This window comes from Fundulus heteroclitus, chromosome 9, assembly GCF_011125445.2.
Source record: "Fundulus heteroclitus isolate FHET01 chromosome 9, MU-UCD_Fhet_4.1, whole genome shotgun sequence".
NCBI lineage: Eukaryota > Metazoa > Chordata > Actinopteri > Cyprinodontiformes > Fundulidae > Fundulus > Fundulus heteroclitus.
Window position 1 is genome coordinate 25,358,319 of NC_046369.1, and position 17,885 is coordinate 25,376,203.

At 41.9% G+C, this 17,885-nt stretch overlaps 1 protein-coding gene across 1 annotated transcript; it reads right to left on the bottom strand.

Annotated features, from left to right (window-relative positions):
* Positions 1-1,024: 1,024 nt before the first annotated feature.
* Positions 1,025-17,612, bottom strand: edem3 (ER degradation enhancer, mannosidase alpha-like 3). The gene is made up of 21 exons (XM_012864828.3): positions 16,686-17,612; positions 16,530-16,575; positions 15,993-16,093; positions 14,818-14,857; positions 14,242-14,354; positions 13,929-14,082; positions 13,436-13,570; positions 11,344-11,449; positions 11,042-11,139; positions 10,382-10,507; positions 10,207-10,290; positions 8,581-8,664; positions 8,269-8,393; positions 6,662-6,833; positions 6,435-6,580; positions 6,112-6,256; positions 4,859-5,050; positions 4,296-4,461; positions 3,812-3,997; positions 3,485-3,532; positions 1,025-2,204 (listed from the first exon to the last, which is right to left on the bottom strand). Exons 1-21 carry the CDS (start codon positions 16,772-16,774, stop codon positions 1,858-1,860), a joined length of 2,703 nt encoding a protein of 900 aa, XP_012720282.2. The 5' UTR covers positions 16,775-17,612; the 3' UTR covers positions 1,025-1,857.
* Positions 17,613-17,885: the final 273 nt, after the last annotated feature.

Here is a 17,885-nt window from a genome sequence, read left to right on the forward strand (position 1 = left end):
CACATCCACCGCTGTAGACAATAGGGAGTGTGAAATATTAAGATTTTTTTGTATTTTACTAATCACATGGTAATTTGACATGTTCAGTAAATTAGTTGTTTTCATTTCCAGTTTTAACGAATTAACGATACATTAAAGTAGCTATTTCATGAAAAATTTAGCATTGAATTCTGGCACCTTTTTTCCCCTCCATACATGGGTTCTATACGCAATAGATTGTTTTTAATTGAATCCATGTTTTGAAATAGGTACATTCGCACAAATCGCAAAGTCCATTGAGTTCAACATCAATATCAGCAACTCGACTTTTAAAGAAACTATCTAGGGACTGCTTTGTTTTTCACAAACCAATGTACACTGACAGAAAAACACAGCTGTATTTAAGTTGATGACATCACCAGGAACACAACTTTGGAGCTGATCAGCTGGCATCAGTGAACAGATTGACCAACTTTTGACAGTTTTTCTCTGGTTAGTTGCTTTAAATTCACCAAATCTATCCCCTACGTATCATCTTGATAGTTTTAACTTATACTCTCTGCAGAAATACTTTAAATAACAGGAACGCACAAACTCACCTCCAATCACTCACCGCTTCTGTTGAGCCGAACAGTGTTTAGATGTATATCTCTAGAAATTCACAAGAGTAAATGTAAGATTAGAGGAATGTAATCTTCCTGACAGTAATGCTGTGGTGAACACTGAGAATTTTCCAATTTCTTGTGTCACGTTGACTCAAGCGATTTGATGTGGGCGGCCACCCACTGTTTATAGAAACGTATGTCGGAAAGAACAATTTGAAAACATTCGCCCCTTGACTCAATCATTCCCTGTATTTTAATGTCAAGATTGGCTCACAATTGTTTCTTTGATTTATCACAACTTTTTTCCATCTGCTGGGTTTAATCCAGGCCCTCTACCCAAGCGTCATTAATTGTTCACATTTATTTCCATCCACTTTCAAGCGGTAAGATCTAAGTAAGAGATCTGGTTTTAAAAAAAAATATACACTGGACTCAAAAGATTAAGACAAGTTTTTATTGAATCTCATCTTTTCAGCTCATAGATCTTGGCTTCTTTCAGAGTCCAGAATCAGTTCTGCCAGCGCCCTCCAGTGGCGGTCTGGGTTTGCGCATTAACGCGGCATGTGGTTCAAACGATGCTGTTTGGGGGGGGGGGGGGGGGGGGGGGGAGGGGATCAGTGCCTGGGCAAAAAGCACTATAATTTCGGTCAGTCTATCTGGACAAATAAATATTTACATATCTTCTCATACATATGGTCCAGAAATAAGTTCACTGATGTTTTGTCAGACATACTGCCATAAAAATATATCTATCTCACCAATCTTCCCCAATATGAATCATCTTTCTTTTTGTTCTAATGAATGTCTATGATCAGGCCCGAAACCAAAACGATAATATATTCAATCACGTGTAATCCGCACACTCAAATAGAATCAGTTGGTCGATGGATTTACGAGTGAGAAAGGAAATTCAACTGGTTAGAAATGCATAAAAAGAAAAAAAAAAAAAAAAAAACAGAGTAGGAAGAGAAACACTGGAAAGTACAGTACAGTTACATACAGCTTCAAGCGATCTGGTCCGAGACATTAAAAAAAAAAAAAAAAAAACACTGACAGAAACTGTTTCAGAAAGTGAGGTAAGATCCCTGGTCTCTTACTCATAATCTACCAAATCGCTCCCACGGTTACAGTCAGGGGGCCGCTTTTTGCGTGTGAAACCTTTCGCAGAGGGTAAAATAAACCTTTTACGACAGCTCCCTCTGTGTAAATAGACCCCCCGCCCCCCCGCTGAAGTAAAACCACAGTTAAACAGCAACGTTGTGTCTAACGGCTGTCAGAGCTCATCCTTCTCCATCTGCTTGAAAGCCTCCAAGTCTTCCCTCCAATCAGCTAGCAGTTCATCCACTGACTGGCTGCTCGAGTCCGTGTTGCCTCGGGGCTCGTCCGTTTTCTCAGAGTCTCTCTCCTCTACGTCCTGAGCCGTTTCCGCCTGTGGACCTGCGGCTCCATCTTCTTCTTCAGTTCTGAGTTTTTCTGCAGGACCGGCCTCCTCCTGAGAAGGAGGAACTATGGCGGGAGCCGATTCGTCTGCGCTCGTCTGGGTCTGGCTAACGGGTTCAAATGAAGTGGGAGTCGTTGCCTCGGTTTGACAGTCCTCCTCCTCTTCTTGGGCAGCCACACCTAAAAAAAAAAAAAAGGAAGCACAGGATCGATGAGCAGTTCTGCACAAAGAAACAAAAAAAAAACGAGCACAAGTAACGCAGATTTTTCTCTTTTTTTTCTTGCCAGTAGTCCACACATGCTTCCATTCCAGGTTAAAAATAGACGCGTTTTCATAAAGAGGCTGTCAACTCGAACAGCATGGTGCTGATTGTGAGTCATGTTTCCTGCAGGATAAAGCTTTCCTCGCATTACTGTGCAGCCAAACCGCGAGTTGACTGATAAATGGGAGGGGGGGGGGGGGTCTGCACTGTGAATTATTAATCAGAACTGGAAGAAAATTAGTGTTTGTCCTGACTAAAAATACAGCTGATTGTAACGCAGTCTAAGGAATCAGTTTTAACTTTTATTTACAACACCCAGAAAAAGTTATACACTGCAAAAACAGAACTAAAAATAAGTCAAATTTTCTTGAAATGAGGGAATTTGTCCTTGATTTAGGCAGGTAAATAAGATGATTTGCCAATAGAATGAGATTTTTGCACTTAAAATAGGAACAACTCATCTCCATAGTCTTATTTAGAGGGCAGAATATCTAAATATCTTAATTTAGGGGTCGAAATACTCATTCCATTGGCAGATAATCTTATTTACCTGCTCAAATCAAGGACAAATACACTAATTTCAAGAAAATTTGACTTATTTTTAGTCCCGTTTTTGCAGTGTACACAGGGCAGCTTCAGACCAAGATGATGTTTTCATCACTTTCATTAATGTTTTACGGCCCAAAATCAGATTATTTGGAAGAAGCAAATGGTTGCAAAGACAAAAAAAAAATCACTAACGTTAAATTCCAAATCGTTCTTTTTTTATGTAAAAAAATGTGACATATTTGAGCAATAATTAAAAAAGGAATGGATGGACGGATGGGTGCATGCACGCATTGAAGAATGCAGGCATTGATGAACATATGGAAGCACAGATGGATTAGTGCAGAAGTAGACGTATGGATGAATGGACAGATGCACACATGGATGCACAGACGGACGGAGGGATAAGACTTTTAGTTGATGGAACAGGAATCGAGGTCCGGAAACACCGCGCTAACGCCTCCTCTCGTCTTGCTATGATTTACCACTGAGCTGGGCCCGGACTGTTTCGGGTTAATTATAAATACCAGAAACTGCAAGAGACGCGTCTGTATGAGAAGTACACAGGGTAGAGGGACGCAGACATCACAATTAAACCTGAAGAGAGGAGAAAGGTAACAAAGAAAGCGGGAAAAAGAAGAGATCACTTACTGCCCTCAATCAGGGTCCCAGGAAGAGGTTTACCTTTGAATATAGCTGCTGCTCATCAAAAGGAGCGAAGGATACAAAAGAAAAAGCAACAGAAACAGAAAAAGAAGAAAAAAAAGGTACATTTACAAAATATAGATGGAGGATCAGAGAAATACTTGGATGTGATGAATCTGCCCCGCTTTATACTACAGGTGTGTGTGTTGTTTCATACAGCTAAGCACATAATGAGGCTCGCTAGGAGCGGCGGCTGGAGAAAAGTGAGGCGAGCAGACTTGTAACGAGCGGCACGCCAAGTGTTGGGGCTCAAGAAAAGGAATGATGCTCCACCTCTGTCTCTGGCTTTGTCGCTCAGCAGCACCTCCACCTCTCTGTACTCCTTCAGCGCCTCCAGCAGGATGTTCCCCTCCTTATGGAACAGGAAGAGGAGGGGCAGCGTGACGTCGTCCGTGCTGCGCCCGTCTCCGGCCATCTGAAACAGGGGCGCCGTGTCGCTGCTGCTGCCCTCGTTGTCGTCTGAAGGCGATGAAAAAAAAACAAAAAAAAACACGTAGTGAGGCACAGCTTCGTCAAATAACACGCACAGAAACCACTGGCTCTTATCTAATTCTTTAGAGAACAGCTAGTTAATACAAAAGGAAATCTGTAAGATGTCAGAAATATACAAGGACTTTCTACAAAGTCTTGTTGATCCCACAGAGCTCTGTTTAATTGCTGGGCCATCCGGTTGGGGCGCAGCACAACGCTAGACTGGATGTCTTCAAAGCTAATGCGGTTACTGCCCACTAATCCGGTCACAGCCGTCGGCACTGACCGATGACTATGCCTCCGATGGCGCCGGCCTTCTGGATGTTGCGGGCCTTCTCGGCGAACATGCACTGACCGCGCTGCAGCAGGGCGATGTGGCCCCGCACGTACTCGCCGTTGGTGATCTCGGCGCAGCCACTGTAGGGTTCGGCCACCGTGACGAAGCCTCGTACCTGCGCAGGGGACGACAGGCGCCAAATTCAAATCATGCAAAGACTCGCCAAAAAAAGCGCTCGTCTGTCTTAAACTTTTACATATTTGGCCACATCACGGCCACAAAGCAACACAAAGCAGAGCCAAACTGTGGTGTGAGAGGAAAATGTTTGTGTTAGTCCAAATGTAATAAATATACATTTATATTTGTAACTTGACAAAACATTAAAGGGAAGCTGATCCTTTTTCCAGGCACGGCCGATTTTCCACCACCTGTATGAGGAAAGTATTTCTGAGGAGAACCTTCCCTCTAACAAATATAGGGGAAAATAACTTAAGAAACTGCAAACAGGGGAACATTTGTTCATGCCGCTGGCAGAGAAAAAAAAAAACAACAACAAAAAAACCCTGACTTACGCCGGTGGCACTTTTGGACAGGTCTGTGCCAAACTGCGCCGGTCCCGCAGTCAGCACCACCCTGCCAAAGAACGGATGGGAGACGATCTGGATGGCTCTGGGAGGCAGCTGCTCCTTCTGCTGCTGGCTCGACAGCTCCATCATCTCCTGCATGAAGCGCACGCCGTCCTCCGCTGCCACTGCGCTCACAGCCTAAGTGTGGGAGAGGAGACAGACTTTAGGAAAAAAAAGAAGAAAAAAAGAGAAAATAGCCAAGAACACAGCAAAAAATAACACAGAGGTGTGAATAAATTTGATCTGCCAGCTTGTCTACAGCATTAATTGCATGCTGCTTCCTGTTTGCTTTAGTGGGACCCGGCCACTGATCTCTATTTATTCACTGGATATCCGACTGGCCCGAAAACCTGAAGTCGCTTGCCGCCATCTTGGTACTCCCTACTGTCACGTAGTCGCGCCATAAACATGCCTACGTGTGTAGCATTTGGCTGCAACAACAAATCAGTTTTCTGGCTCTGGGAAAACATTTCACGGGTAATGAGATAAGATAATAAGATAAGATAGTCTTTATTGATCTCACAATGGAGAAATTCACTCGTCAATTTTACAGTCAGTGGATATACTAACAGTATCAAGCACCAAGAAAATCCATGTATATACGCCGATGTATCCTATAGTATAGTCTGTGGCCTAACATTAGTCTGGCTATCTCGGAAATAACTATAGCAATGACAGACATGTACTTGTAATTCAGTCTTGATGTAAAATCTTGAAATTATATGTAATATGTAATCACCATAACAATGTAATCAATACATGTACATCATCAATTTAGCACTTTTTGCACATCATCAGATAGTGTGTGTAATATTCTCAATTTCTAAGTACAGTATTATTATGCTCCATTAACACACTAATTTTGTTGTGATGGATTTGCATAATATGTTATATTACATGATTTACAGACTTCATAGACTTCAATGGGATGTGCCTCTTTTTTTTTTACCATAAATTACAGTAATCTACTGATGCTATGAAACAGCAAGCATGTGTCAAAGCGATGAATTTATCTTTATTTTAAAAGTCTTAAGCCCTCCTGAAAATGTACTGTGCTGTTTACATTCCGGCCGGTCGTAACTAGGGAGTACCAATATGGCGGCTGGTGACTTCATAGCAACGTGTACTACCGAAGGCCAATCGAACATGCAGTGAATGAATAGAGATCAGTGGAAGGGGCTATCTGCAGCGGCATCAACCTGTGTGGCATGCTGCACCAGCTGCACCCGGCCGTCTTTCAGGTGGATGAGACTGACTCCCATCCGTCGGAGCAGCTCCAGATGTTCAGCGTTGTTCGCCATGAAGTCCTGAGCCCTCAGGGGAGGACGGCCCATACCGGGCTCCCTAGAAGGCAGCAAAAAATAATTTATGAAATATTTGGGCCTGTGTGCGGGACACTTCCACACAAAGCAATTAAACGTGAGCCGGCAGAAGAGCAAAGGCGGTTAAAACCAACGGCAGCTGTGACGTGACAGCGATAAGCGTCGGGCCGCGAGCCGGTCCGACCTGTACGTCTGCATACCTGTACGGGGCGGGACGGGGACAGCTCTTGTCTACGGCGCTCCGGATCGGCTCTCTCAGGCTGCGGGGAAAGGCGGGGTCGGGAAACAGGAGCCGGGTGTTGGGACACGTCCAGTCAAAGTTGGAGTCGTCCATCTCCTCGTCACTCTGAAATGTTCAGGAAAGGTTCCGTCATTACCGGCGGCGCTTCCGTCGTGTTTCCCTGATGTTAGATGCTGTCTGAGTTACCGTTCTGTTGGAGGGAATGGATGAGGAGTTAGGCGCCATGGAGAGAGACAGCGGGAGCAGGTGTGCCTCGGTTGTGAAGATGTAGTCTTCCACATCAAAGGGAATGTCTTCTGCCTCAGCAAAGAGCAGGAAGAGGTATTTAAACATCTCGGCAAGGAAAAACGAGTCCATTCTGGGGGGAAAAAGAAAACAACAGGGCGTAAAAAACATAAAACAGGATTTAGTTCCTTGAACTTCAGTTTATTTGCTACCAAATAACCACAGTGGGCCTTTTTCTACGCTTCATCAACGTACGTTTTTAAACAATTTAAGGTCACTGAGGTGTTCTTTCTGTGGGAAAAGCTGTTTATATATATATATATATATATATATATATATATATATATATATATATATATATATATATATATATATATATATATATATAAATAAATAAATAAATAAATAAATATATATATATATATATATATATATATATATAAATAAATAAAAGATAGATAGATAGATAGATAGATAGATAGATAGATAGATAGATAGATAGATAGATAGATAGATAGATAGATAGATAGATAGATAGATAGATAGATAGATAGATAGATAGATAGATAGATAGATAGATAGATAGATAGATAGATAGATAGATAGATAGATACTCTGATATCAAGCAGACTCCAATTTACCTTAAAATGACTAGTGTTACAAATGAAACATGGATTTTCCCCATAGTAGGAAAATTAAGGTATTTCTTATTTTTAAACGATTTACTTGAGTATTGTCACATTGGTGGATAAATGGTAAAAAATGACAGAAAATGATGAGGAGGAGAAAATCCCTGGATATTAAATAAAATCTCTCCTGGAGTATATGGGACTTAATGAACGCCCAACACTCTTTGGATTTAGCTGAAACTTACTCTTGGCATCTTACTTTTTTCTTCATGTGTATTAAGTCTTTGTTTGTATTACATTGTAACAATTAATCTGAAGTTTAAACATTTGTTTCCTCTCTTTATGTGTATTTTTATTGTTGTGTTGCTTTGTTTTTATGTACTGATCTGTAATCCAATATATTTTATTATTGATTTAAAATGTAATATTTAAAGAAAAGTACCTTAAAAAGTAATTGAAATCTTTAAACTTTTTTATCTTAGAACCTAAAACTTCAAAGTATGTAATAGAACAACATAAAGCAGTTCATAATTGAGAAGTGGGAATATGAAAAAAAAATAGAGATGCAGCGACTAAAAGCTGAGCTCAGCATGGGCCTCTTGACTGCTTCTGTGTTTAATACCCTCAATAAAAGGAAAGGCTATATATATAAGGCTTTTTTTTAGAACGGTATCAGAGTAAAGGAGGCTGAATTCAATTGTAGGACGTTTTAAATTTTTATTTAAAAAAAAAAAAAAAGTTTCATCCATTTTTCTTCCCACTTCACAACTATATTTCATCCCTGATAGAATACGCTGAAGCTTGTGGTTGTAAAACGTAAAACGGTTCAAGAGGTATGAATAATTTTGCAAAGCACTGTATGTGTGACATCTAAATGTCCTGACCATGTCTAGCCAGTTTATTTTTAATCGCAAGAAATCTGAATCTGTGCATACGGACCGGTCTTCGTGGCTTCCAGTGCGTACGTCCTTCATCGCAGCAAATCCACAAGGAACCCGGGCAAAGCGGTTGAGGTTGTCCAGGATGGTGCGACCTGCCTCCAGGTAGTACGGGTCTCCTGTGGCCTGGTGGGAACGGGAGGAAAGAGGCGGCATCGTTGGGAAAGTCGGCACATCGGCTAAGAAACACGATTTCACAGATGCTCCACATTGTTGTATGTCAGATCAGTCAGTATTAAAAGCGATGCTTGATGGATGATACTGCCATCTGCGCTGGGGCAGTGAAAGGAGCATATGTCGTTTGGTAAATCACCTTATAAAGGAAGTAGGTGCTCTCTGCAAACTCTGGCCTCAGGGGGTGCTGAGCCCAGTGCACCCTGAAATCAGTAGTGAAGGCCTGAGGACAGACAGAGAAGTGGTCAGCACATCAAAGAGGACGAGGACCCATGGATGAAACTGAAACATGCGCCATAAACTTCACTGCAACGACAGCTGCAAATCTCTAGAGGTGGCTCTGCCAGCCTTGCCGCCGATTCCCACTTGGACTTTGACCGGGCCAGTTTAACAAATATACTTTTATCTAAACCATTCAATGCAGGCCTGGCTGTATATTTAGCACTCATACTGTTGGCAGATTCTCGAGCATTACTGTTGACCTCTTGATTGTTTCTCTGATTAACCCTCTCCTTCCCCCGCCTGCCAGTTTAGGTGGACGGATTTGTCTACGTCAGTCTGCAGTTTTGTCGTGTTCTTTGCACTTAAAGCCGTTGGATGAACAATTTCCTGGTTATCTAACAAACCTCTGAGGCCGTCATTAAAACAGATGTATTTATAATGAGATACATTAACACATCCTTGGCCTACTTATTAATAATGTGACTTCTAAGTTAGGTTGACTACATTTTATTTTATTTTATTTAGGGGTAGCAAAGTAAAGGAGGTAGCAGAGTTATATATGCAAGCCATAATTTAAAGACCTTGACTTGTAAACCACTTTGAAAGTAAATACGCCGGATTTGATTACGTCTAGTTAACATGTGGAAGAAGATGCTTCGGTCAGACGAGCCCAGAGTGTCCCCCCTGAGGACTCCAGCCCACACTGAAACGTGGCGGCTGTTTATTTTATTTATGGATTTATTTGACAGGGGCAGTGTACATCAATTAAGTGCAAATGCACCAGAATTAGCAAAAAGGCCCTTTTTCGTCCGTTGTCCCTTGGACAGATGTTAAAATAGTCTACCTAAAAAAATGTGTATTTGTATTGTGCTACAATACAAATATAAAACACAGTAAAACATGTACAACTCTTGCATCATTGTGTCATATCGACCTCTTTTTTTTTTTAAACTGGTTTATTTATTTATTTATTGTTATTTTCTCACTGGTGTTGGCCTATCAAATAAAACTCTAAAAAAATGCAGAGGTTTGTGGGTTTTACTTGATAACATGTGATAAAAGTTTACACGTGCGGCCAACATATAATCAGCAGAGGTTCATTTTCATGATGATCTCATGCAATAAGAGCCTCTTTCCCAAACTGTTCTTACTACGCCGGCACGGCTAACAAACTAAAAATAAGTAACATTTTCTTAAAATGAGTGTATCTGTCCTTGATTTGAGCCGGTAAATAAGATGATCTGCCAATGGAATAAGATTTTTGCACATAAAATAGGAACAACTCATCTCCATCGTCCTATTTCAAGTGCAGGATGTCTAATCCTGCGCTTGTTATTTTATGGGTCAAAATACTCATTCCATTGGCAGATAATATAATTTATCTGCTCAAATCAAGAACAAAAACACAAATTTTAAGAACATTTTATTTATTTTTAGGTCGGTTATTGCAGTGTAATAAACTGATTCAAAGCCGACGTTTGCGGGAGGATTTAGAACCGCAGAACCACAGCGCAGTTAAATCTGACACAGTAAAACCCATTACCTCTGGGAGGAAGTTGTGTTTTTTAGTAACTTGGTACAACATCTCATGAGTCTCAATTGCAGGCCGGATATCTCCCTTCAGCACCTGAAACATAAACATTTCTCGTATCAATGACATGGCCAAAAAAAAAAAGAGAACCATGATCTCATTTTGGCAGAACAAGATCTAATCCGACCTGCAGTCCGGGAAAGAAGGCCAGCAGAGAGTCCATCCAGGTGCGAGCAGGAAGCAGCGGTTTGTGGATGTGGACGTCCAGCAGCAGAGGAGGCTGGCTGATGTACTTCATAATGGATGCATAGTGCTACACGGCACGTGTGTGGGAGAAACGGAGGACATTTTTTAGATGAATGAAGCATGAAGATGTACACTCATGGAGCAAAGCGCTTACCACCCTTGAAATCATGACGTTGAGCCTTCTTAGCGTCGTTAAATATTTAATGTTAAGTAAGAACCGATCAATACGAAATGTACTGTCCACTAAGAGCTTAATGCTTGAAAGCCAACATGGTTTGATCAGACATGACAAACGCATGTCTAAAGATTTACCTTGAATAAAATGTTTCCGATCATGTGAACGGCACACGGATAGAGCTAAAACTCTTCTGCTATTAGTTACGTGTTCATGAACCCTCCCGTCATAAAACAGATCAATAGATAATGTCTGGGACTCTAAAAGCATGCCAAGGAAAATGATTTAGGACTCCAGACATATGCACAAGTTTAAAAGCGTAGCCTTGCTGCTGTATGTGAGGGATGCTCTTAGAACAAATGTAATCATGAAGAAAGAGGCTGAATCGATCCACTCGACGGCGTGTGGGCATGCGTGTGTCCTCACAATATTAAAGCGCTGCAGAAACAGGTCATCTCCCAGGAGGATGTAGGCCTTTAGCAGGTATTCATAGTATGAGTCTATTCCAGCTCCGACGCCGCTGTCTGCAAGAAATCGACAAAAAAGGCATCTTTCACAGAGATTCTTGATGCCTGACACACAACATCATGAAGGAGGGGGTCCTGCAGCCTTTAGCTGTCCTAAAGCAACTAAAATCTTTGAGCTGCTTCCTGTGTTAAGTTTCCCGCTTTGACAGATCTGCAGCTCAATCCCCGCCCTCTGCATCGTCCCCATCCATGAACCCTCACCTCTTCTGACCCACTCTCCTGAGTGGATGTTGATGGTGGTTCCCACCAGGTTGCTGTTTCTCTGTCTCTTCTCCCACAGAAAGTCCAGGGCTCTCCGAGCATGGTCCTGTCAGTGCATGAAGAATAAGTCACTATAAATCTGAAAAATAATAATAAATCTACAGTAGCTCTCTGCTGGGAATGAATCACTGACGACGACTCTGTGCTCGTTCAGCAGTTTTCTGCTGCATCAGGGAAGATAATCAAGTCTCTGGCTGACGCAACAAAACGGACCGCCTTTCACAAGTACTTGTAACTCTTAAAGTAAGTCACAATCAAAAAGTTCTAAGTATTTTGTTCAGCTTTTATGCGACAAACCACCACAATATAGGACATAACGGTGAAGTTGAAGGAAAATTATATGCGGTTTTCATTTTCCTTTCAATAGAAGACTGATAAGTGTGACTTTTCAGTCTTTTCGAGACTTGGAACAGTTTAAAGTGCGGTTAGGTTATAAAACAATCTCCCAAGTTTTGAATATCTCACAGAACTCATCAGATTAATCATCTGGAAATGTAAAGAGGACGGCGCAGGTTCAACTCTTTCAGAACACGACTGTCGACGTAAACTCACAGGCCAGACAAGACATTAATCACAGAATCAGCAAAGAGTCCCATCGTTACTCTGGGGGAGTTGCAGAGATCTACAGCTCAGGTAGTTGTGCATTTCACTAAGTAGCAAGGAGAACGCCATTGGTGAAAGGAAGCCATAAGAAGTCCCATCTGCTGTTTGCAGGAAGCCATGTTGGCTTGGCAAACAGAAGCACAGCCCTGTGGGTGGTAGAAAACCAGCACTGGCCTCCACCCTGAACACACCATCCCCACAGTGAGACATGGAGGTGGCAGAATCAAGAGCAGGGAGACGGCTCAGAGTTGGAGAGAAGACGGCTGGAGCCAACTGCGGTTCAATCCTGGACGAAAACTCGTTAGAGGCAGCAAAAGACACGAGGCTATGTTGAAGCTTCAGCAGAACAATGAAACAAAACATACAGTGGAACGGTTTAGAGTATTCATGTTAGCATGGTAGAGTAAAACTATCGTAGAGACATCATATGGGTTTCTGCTGAGACAAAATAGGAGAAAGTCCAACAGCAGGAATAGTTTAGTGAGGCACTCTTAAATTATTCTACAATGTCCTTAAACTTTCTTCAGCGCAGAGAGAGAGAACTCCTCCTGCCGTCTAACACTTAAACGCTGAGTGTTTTATTAGTATTGTTTTCCGACTGCAGTACTTCAAGTCAAATATTAGCTGTGGGAAACGTACAAATACACCCAAGGCAACCAGGAGCTCAAGAAAAGGAAACAAAACACTGAATTTATTTCTGACCAGGTATTTGTTAACACTTACCGATCGGTTTTATACTTCCAGACTTTTTGTTTCATTACTTTAATATGAGTTGTATTTGACTCTGTAGTGCATTCATGTCCTATTCTTTGGCAAGTAAAACCTAAAACTGCAGAAGATGTAGCAAATGTAACTAAATCTAGCAGTAACTTTAATTTACTGCTCCTTAATAAAAAATATAAACATGTTTTTTCTCAAAGACAAAAAAAGGTAAGAGATAAAGCAACAATTTATTCAGCAACACCTTAAGATTTCAGCTGCTTCAAAGCAAACATCAAGTGTTAAAGTTGAGAAAAACTGTACATTTTGTCTGCAGCAGCCAATTGTCAAATTTAATCTCTATAAAAGGCATATTACTGCGTTCTTGGCTCTGATCTGTGTGAAAATAGGTACAATCTTGGTAAAACTGTATTAGCTAGCTTCAACAGAGCCAACCTTATTTCCCAAACTCCTGCAAACGTGATCTTAAGGAGGCCGGAGTTACTTAAAGGGTGTTGCTGTTTGATGTGCAAATAACTCATCACGAGGTCTTAGAGCCTCGTGATGTAAACTTATGTATCTGTCAGCATAGAAAAAAAAAAAAAAAAGATTTAATCAACATTATGACATAGACTAGTTTCTTATGCAAATAGGTAGTTAACTTTAAAACGAATCCTCATCAGTGGCGGTTAATTTCACGTGTGACACTTTAATGAACATTAATGTCTACCTCAAACACAGGGTCCCCAGTGAAGCGGCTTAAGGCAGCAAACTCCAGGATCATGGTGCCGGCGCACGCCGTGCAGGTGTCCGTTTCCGTACCGGTTCTGGTCTCCGGACCCCTGACGCCGTGTTTCAAGTTTATCTTGTAACCAAAGTGGGGGAAAAAAGAAAGAAAAGTGAACGTTGAAGATCTGTTTTGAGAACTCAATTTGATTTGCAGCCGACTCCAGTCAGAGCCAAGCCAACCACAAAACGCCTTTAGAGCTCTGACAGCTGCTGCTGCTGGTGCAGCCGAGTGGAAAAGTCAAATAAGTTTTGATCTGAGACGGATCTTCATGCAAATCTAGCGGTTTGTCATTTTGAAACTTCATCAATAAAAACATTGTTTGAATCATTTCAAACGTAGATAATAATTTCTGCTAAACGGGGTTACTATCTAACAGTTACAACAAAGACTCTCTTTGTGTTTTAGCATGACGGTGGACTACGGCGCGTCTCACCCTGGGATAAGGCAGGCCGCTGCTGGTGTTGAAGGCTGGCAGCAGCCGGAGTCCCAAGTCTTTGGCCATATGCAGGAGCTCGTCTTGGTACCACTGCATGTGCCGTCCTCCTTCCTTCAGCATCACAGCCATGGAGTGACCCCCAAGAAGACCCCTGTGGGCACAAGGTTACAAATCAGCGCAACTGGAGCCGCTGCGTCTTCTGCTTTCCATCTAGTCCAATTAGACGTCCGCTGTTTCTTACGGCCACTCAGTAGAATAAGTTTGGATTAATAAAGAGAAATTAAAAAAACGGAGACCAGGCTAGTCTCACCCAAGGACTCGAATGTTGGTTTCAAAGACCGACACCACGATGTCGTTATCCAGCCGCACGTCTGAGAGGACTCTCCTCACAGCAGCTTCGAACTCTGTCGTCTTGTTCAGCAGCTGCAGAAACAGCCCAAATAACCCTTAGTTAGAGACCTTATCACAGTTTAAAGTTTAGTTAAGAGTTAGGGTGGGAGAGCTGAAACTAAAATGTGAATTCTGATTCATTTGTTACCTTTGTGTGTGTGACTATGGCGCATGTTTTTGCTTCATGTCCAGTTTTACAGTCTGCTTTTAATCTGCTTAACTGCTTAAATATGTATTTATCATGGGTTTTGTTAACTTTTTGCATTTGTCTTGATTTAGTGGCTACTGTGATCAATATTGTTGGAAGGTTAGTTTGCCTTAGTTGCATTGCATTGGATTAGTTCTTTCTAGCATGTTTTTTTTTTTCTTTAAATGTCAGAGCATTGATTATTGTTCTCATAAAAAAACTGTGAAATTCCAATTGTTTTCCAATTAATCTGATAGATGTTATAGTGTAAGGTAACCATATCTCAATGATACAAGAAACAATACTCACCACCAAAGTGTCCAACGTGTCAATGAGGGTCAAAGAAAACCTGGCAGATAAAGGCAACAAAATATTTAAGAAAAGAAAGATCTGCTTAATTTTATTGCAGTATTTTATGGTATTCATTGCAGTGACTATAATAAAAATAAGTAATGGTCACTGTAGGCATACGGAGACTCATAAAAACAACTGCTGCTCTAGAAATAAAACGAACCCAGAAATAGTTGAATTAGATCATATTTTGAATTGTAAACTGAAGCTTTAATGATGACCTCATGAAAAGAACCTTGTAAAAATTGTTTTAAAAAGGTAAAAAATAAGACTACCTTATACTGATAGCTTTTGCAAGCATCCGCACTGAAAAGTTTATCTTTCTTATAAAAGAATGACTAATTCATACAATGCTACATTCTTCCACAGTAACATAAAACAGTAGTATAATCGCTCTTCCCTACTTCACACCTATCATTGCTGTCCAGCTACACAAAACAAAAAAGAACACCACTCAAAGCTTTTGCCAAAATAAAATGCATAAAAACGAACACTAGGGGTTCAGATTTTACTCTCTGAATAAGAATCTCTCACGTCAACAAACTGAACCCGCCTTTATTTTCGGTGCGGCACAAGGAACAGACATTCCTAATCATTTTAGACGTGTCACACTTTCCTCCTGTGCCTTTTAAAATTTGGTTTAGCTTGAAAACTCTCATCTTCTTTGTTGTATTTGGACAACGTACGCTCTCGTTGCATCACCATTACTGCTTTAGCGTTTCTCTCCCGCTTTACCGCCTTTTTTTTATTACACAAATCCAATTTTACTGAATTAGCTTTTCAAACAACTTGCAACCCTTTTCTTTCTCCGTCAACATACCTTCAATTTATCGTGCTACGAAATTGTTTACATAAATCGCTGCTGCATCTTTATCCTAAAAAATTAGTGCATTTTACTGTGATTTTTCAAGCCGTATGCAAACGAAATTTCGTTCTGTACGCACTCTGTGCATACAAAATGACAAATAAAGCTGTCTATGTTTATGTCTATGTCTAATTGGTCACCAGAAGCCTGTCAAGAAACATCCACTCTCCTCCTCGACTCCTGTGAGCCAACGGGTCGACCTAATGGGACCGCATCGGCCTCGCCGTTTCCATTAAAGCGAGGGACAACGAGGCAGAAGGCGACTTACTTCCCAAGTGCATCGTCCACGTCTCCTCGACTGGGTTCAAGCCCCCGCACCCTCCCTCTGCAAGTCAGAGGCATCAGCTCGTCCGCTGGGTATGCGTGGTCCTGAAATGAGGACAAAAGTGGCGCTCACAAAATGCTTATTTTCTCCCTGGTTTGAACAGGGAATTACGTTCAAGTAATATCATCTTTATTGTCATTGAAACATACATTGAAACAAAATTTGTTCTCTGCAATTAACCCATCACCCTTGGGGAGCAGTGGGCTGCCATGTGCGACGCCCGGGGAGCATTCTGGGGTTAAGGGTCTTGCACAGGGACCCAGAGGGCCGGGACCGGGGATCGAACCGGGTACTTGCAACCTTCTCTGACTGCAAGCGCGCTGCTCTAATCACTCGGCCACGACCCCCCAAAGCTATTTATCGCTCAGTAGTCAGCCATTGACAAAAGAGGCATTTGTGCTCTTTGCAAATAACACAAATCACTCATCAGATTTGCAGAAACAAACACCAGGTAAAGAGAGCTCAGAATGCAAAACCTACCATGTAATTCTGATACGCATGGTCAAACATCTCTACCACTTGGTTCCTTTGATAAAAGCATAAACACAATTGCGTTAATCATGTAGGTTTAAAAAGCTGTTGTTGTTGTTGTTGTTGTTGTTTTTGGCATACAATAATCGGTGTTCTTCAACCTACCTCAACTTTTGCTTCTCCTGCCGGGACATAGCCTCTGCAGGACGGCATAACGCTCCCAGGAGCATCAACAGGCACAGAGCAGGCGGCATGTTGGCGGTGATGGCAGCAGTGAAGAGCTGCAGCTTAGCTCAGATGTCTAGTCAGTACATCCGCCCCGATCCGAACCGACACCGCCACAACGAACAAGCTACACACTCCAGTTTCCTCATACTTATTATTTTTAATGTTCTACCCCAGAGGACTAAAGCTGCCAGCGGATCGGCTGGGGAGGAATGTTGTTTCCTTCAAGTAACCAGATGCCAGAGAGAAAGCAGCAGGAAGTAGATGGGAGACGTAGGTCCTGTTTACCTTTCCCAGCTTTCACCTGAGCCCACGACACGCGCTGCCACGTGAAATACCCACTTTTACACACCGCATTCAGGCGAACCCGCTCAGGTCCAGACAACCAAACGTGCCGATCACAAAGCAGAAACGCCGATTTAACACACAGATGCGTACCGCTTAGTATCCTTACAACAGGTTAAGCCTTACTTATTCCAGACAACGTCGATCAAGTTATCCAAAAACACAAACCAAGTAACACACGGGACGCCCAGCGGTACAAGTTTCCATCGTCTGCTAGTTAGCTCACGGTGGAAACAGGTTAATTATTTCCTCCGCTTGACAGTTTTCGTCTTTCGTCAGCAGCCGAGCACTTGTCAGAGCTTAATTAGCTAGCAGTGCTAATAAAGAACAGTGCTAACGACAACAGACAGGTCCGAAATACTAAACGCGTTAACAACAAGAGTGCCCATTGTTGAAAAGAGAAGCTGTCCGGCCCAATACGTCTTGTCGTTTAGGGTATAAAGTGAGTAAAGTCGCTGGGTCTGAGGGTTCCGCTAAGAAACTAGCCGTCTCCCTAACCGGATACTATGTCGACGGTAACGTCAACAACATCCGCTTGGTTAATTTGCCCCTGAGTAAAGACTTTCAGGCGCAGCTATACTTTACCCGCATTCACCTTCCCTGCCCTAATCTCAAGATACATTGATATAATTTAAACTGGTAAACATTTATTTTTTTGTGTTAGATGTTTGGCTTCGTATGTGAGTTAGTCGGCTAAGCGGAAGCTGCACCTGAAAGTCTTTACTCAGGGTTTAATTTAAAATTGTTGCTCTGTTACAGATGTCGGAAGCAGTGTACCCTTTCAAAGCGGCTCTG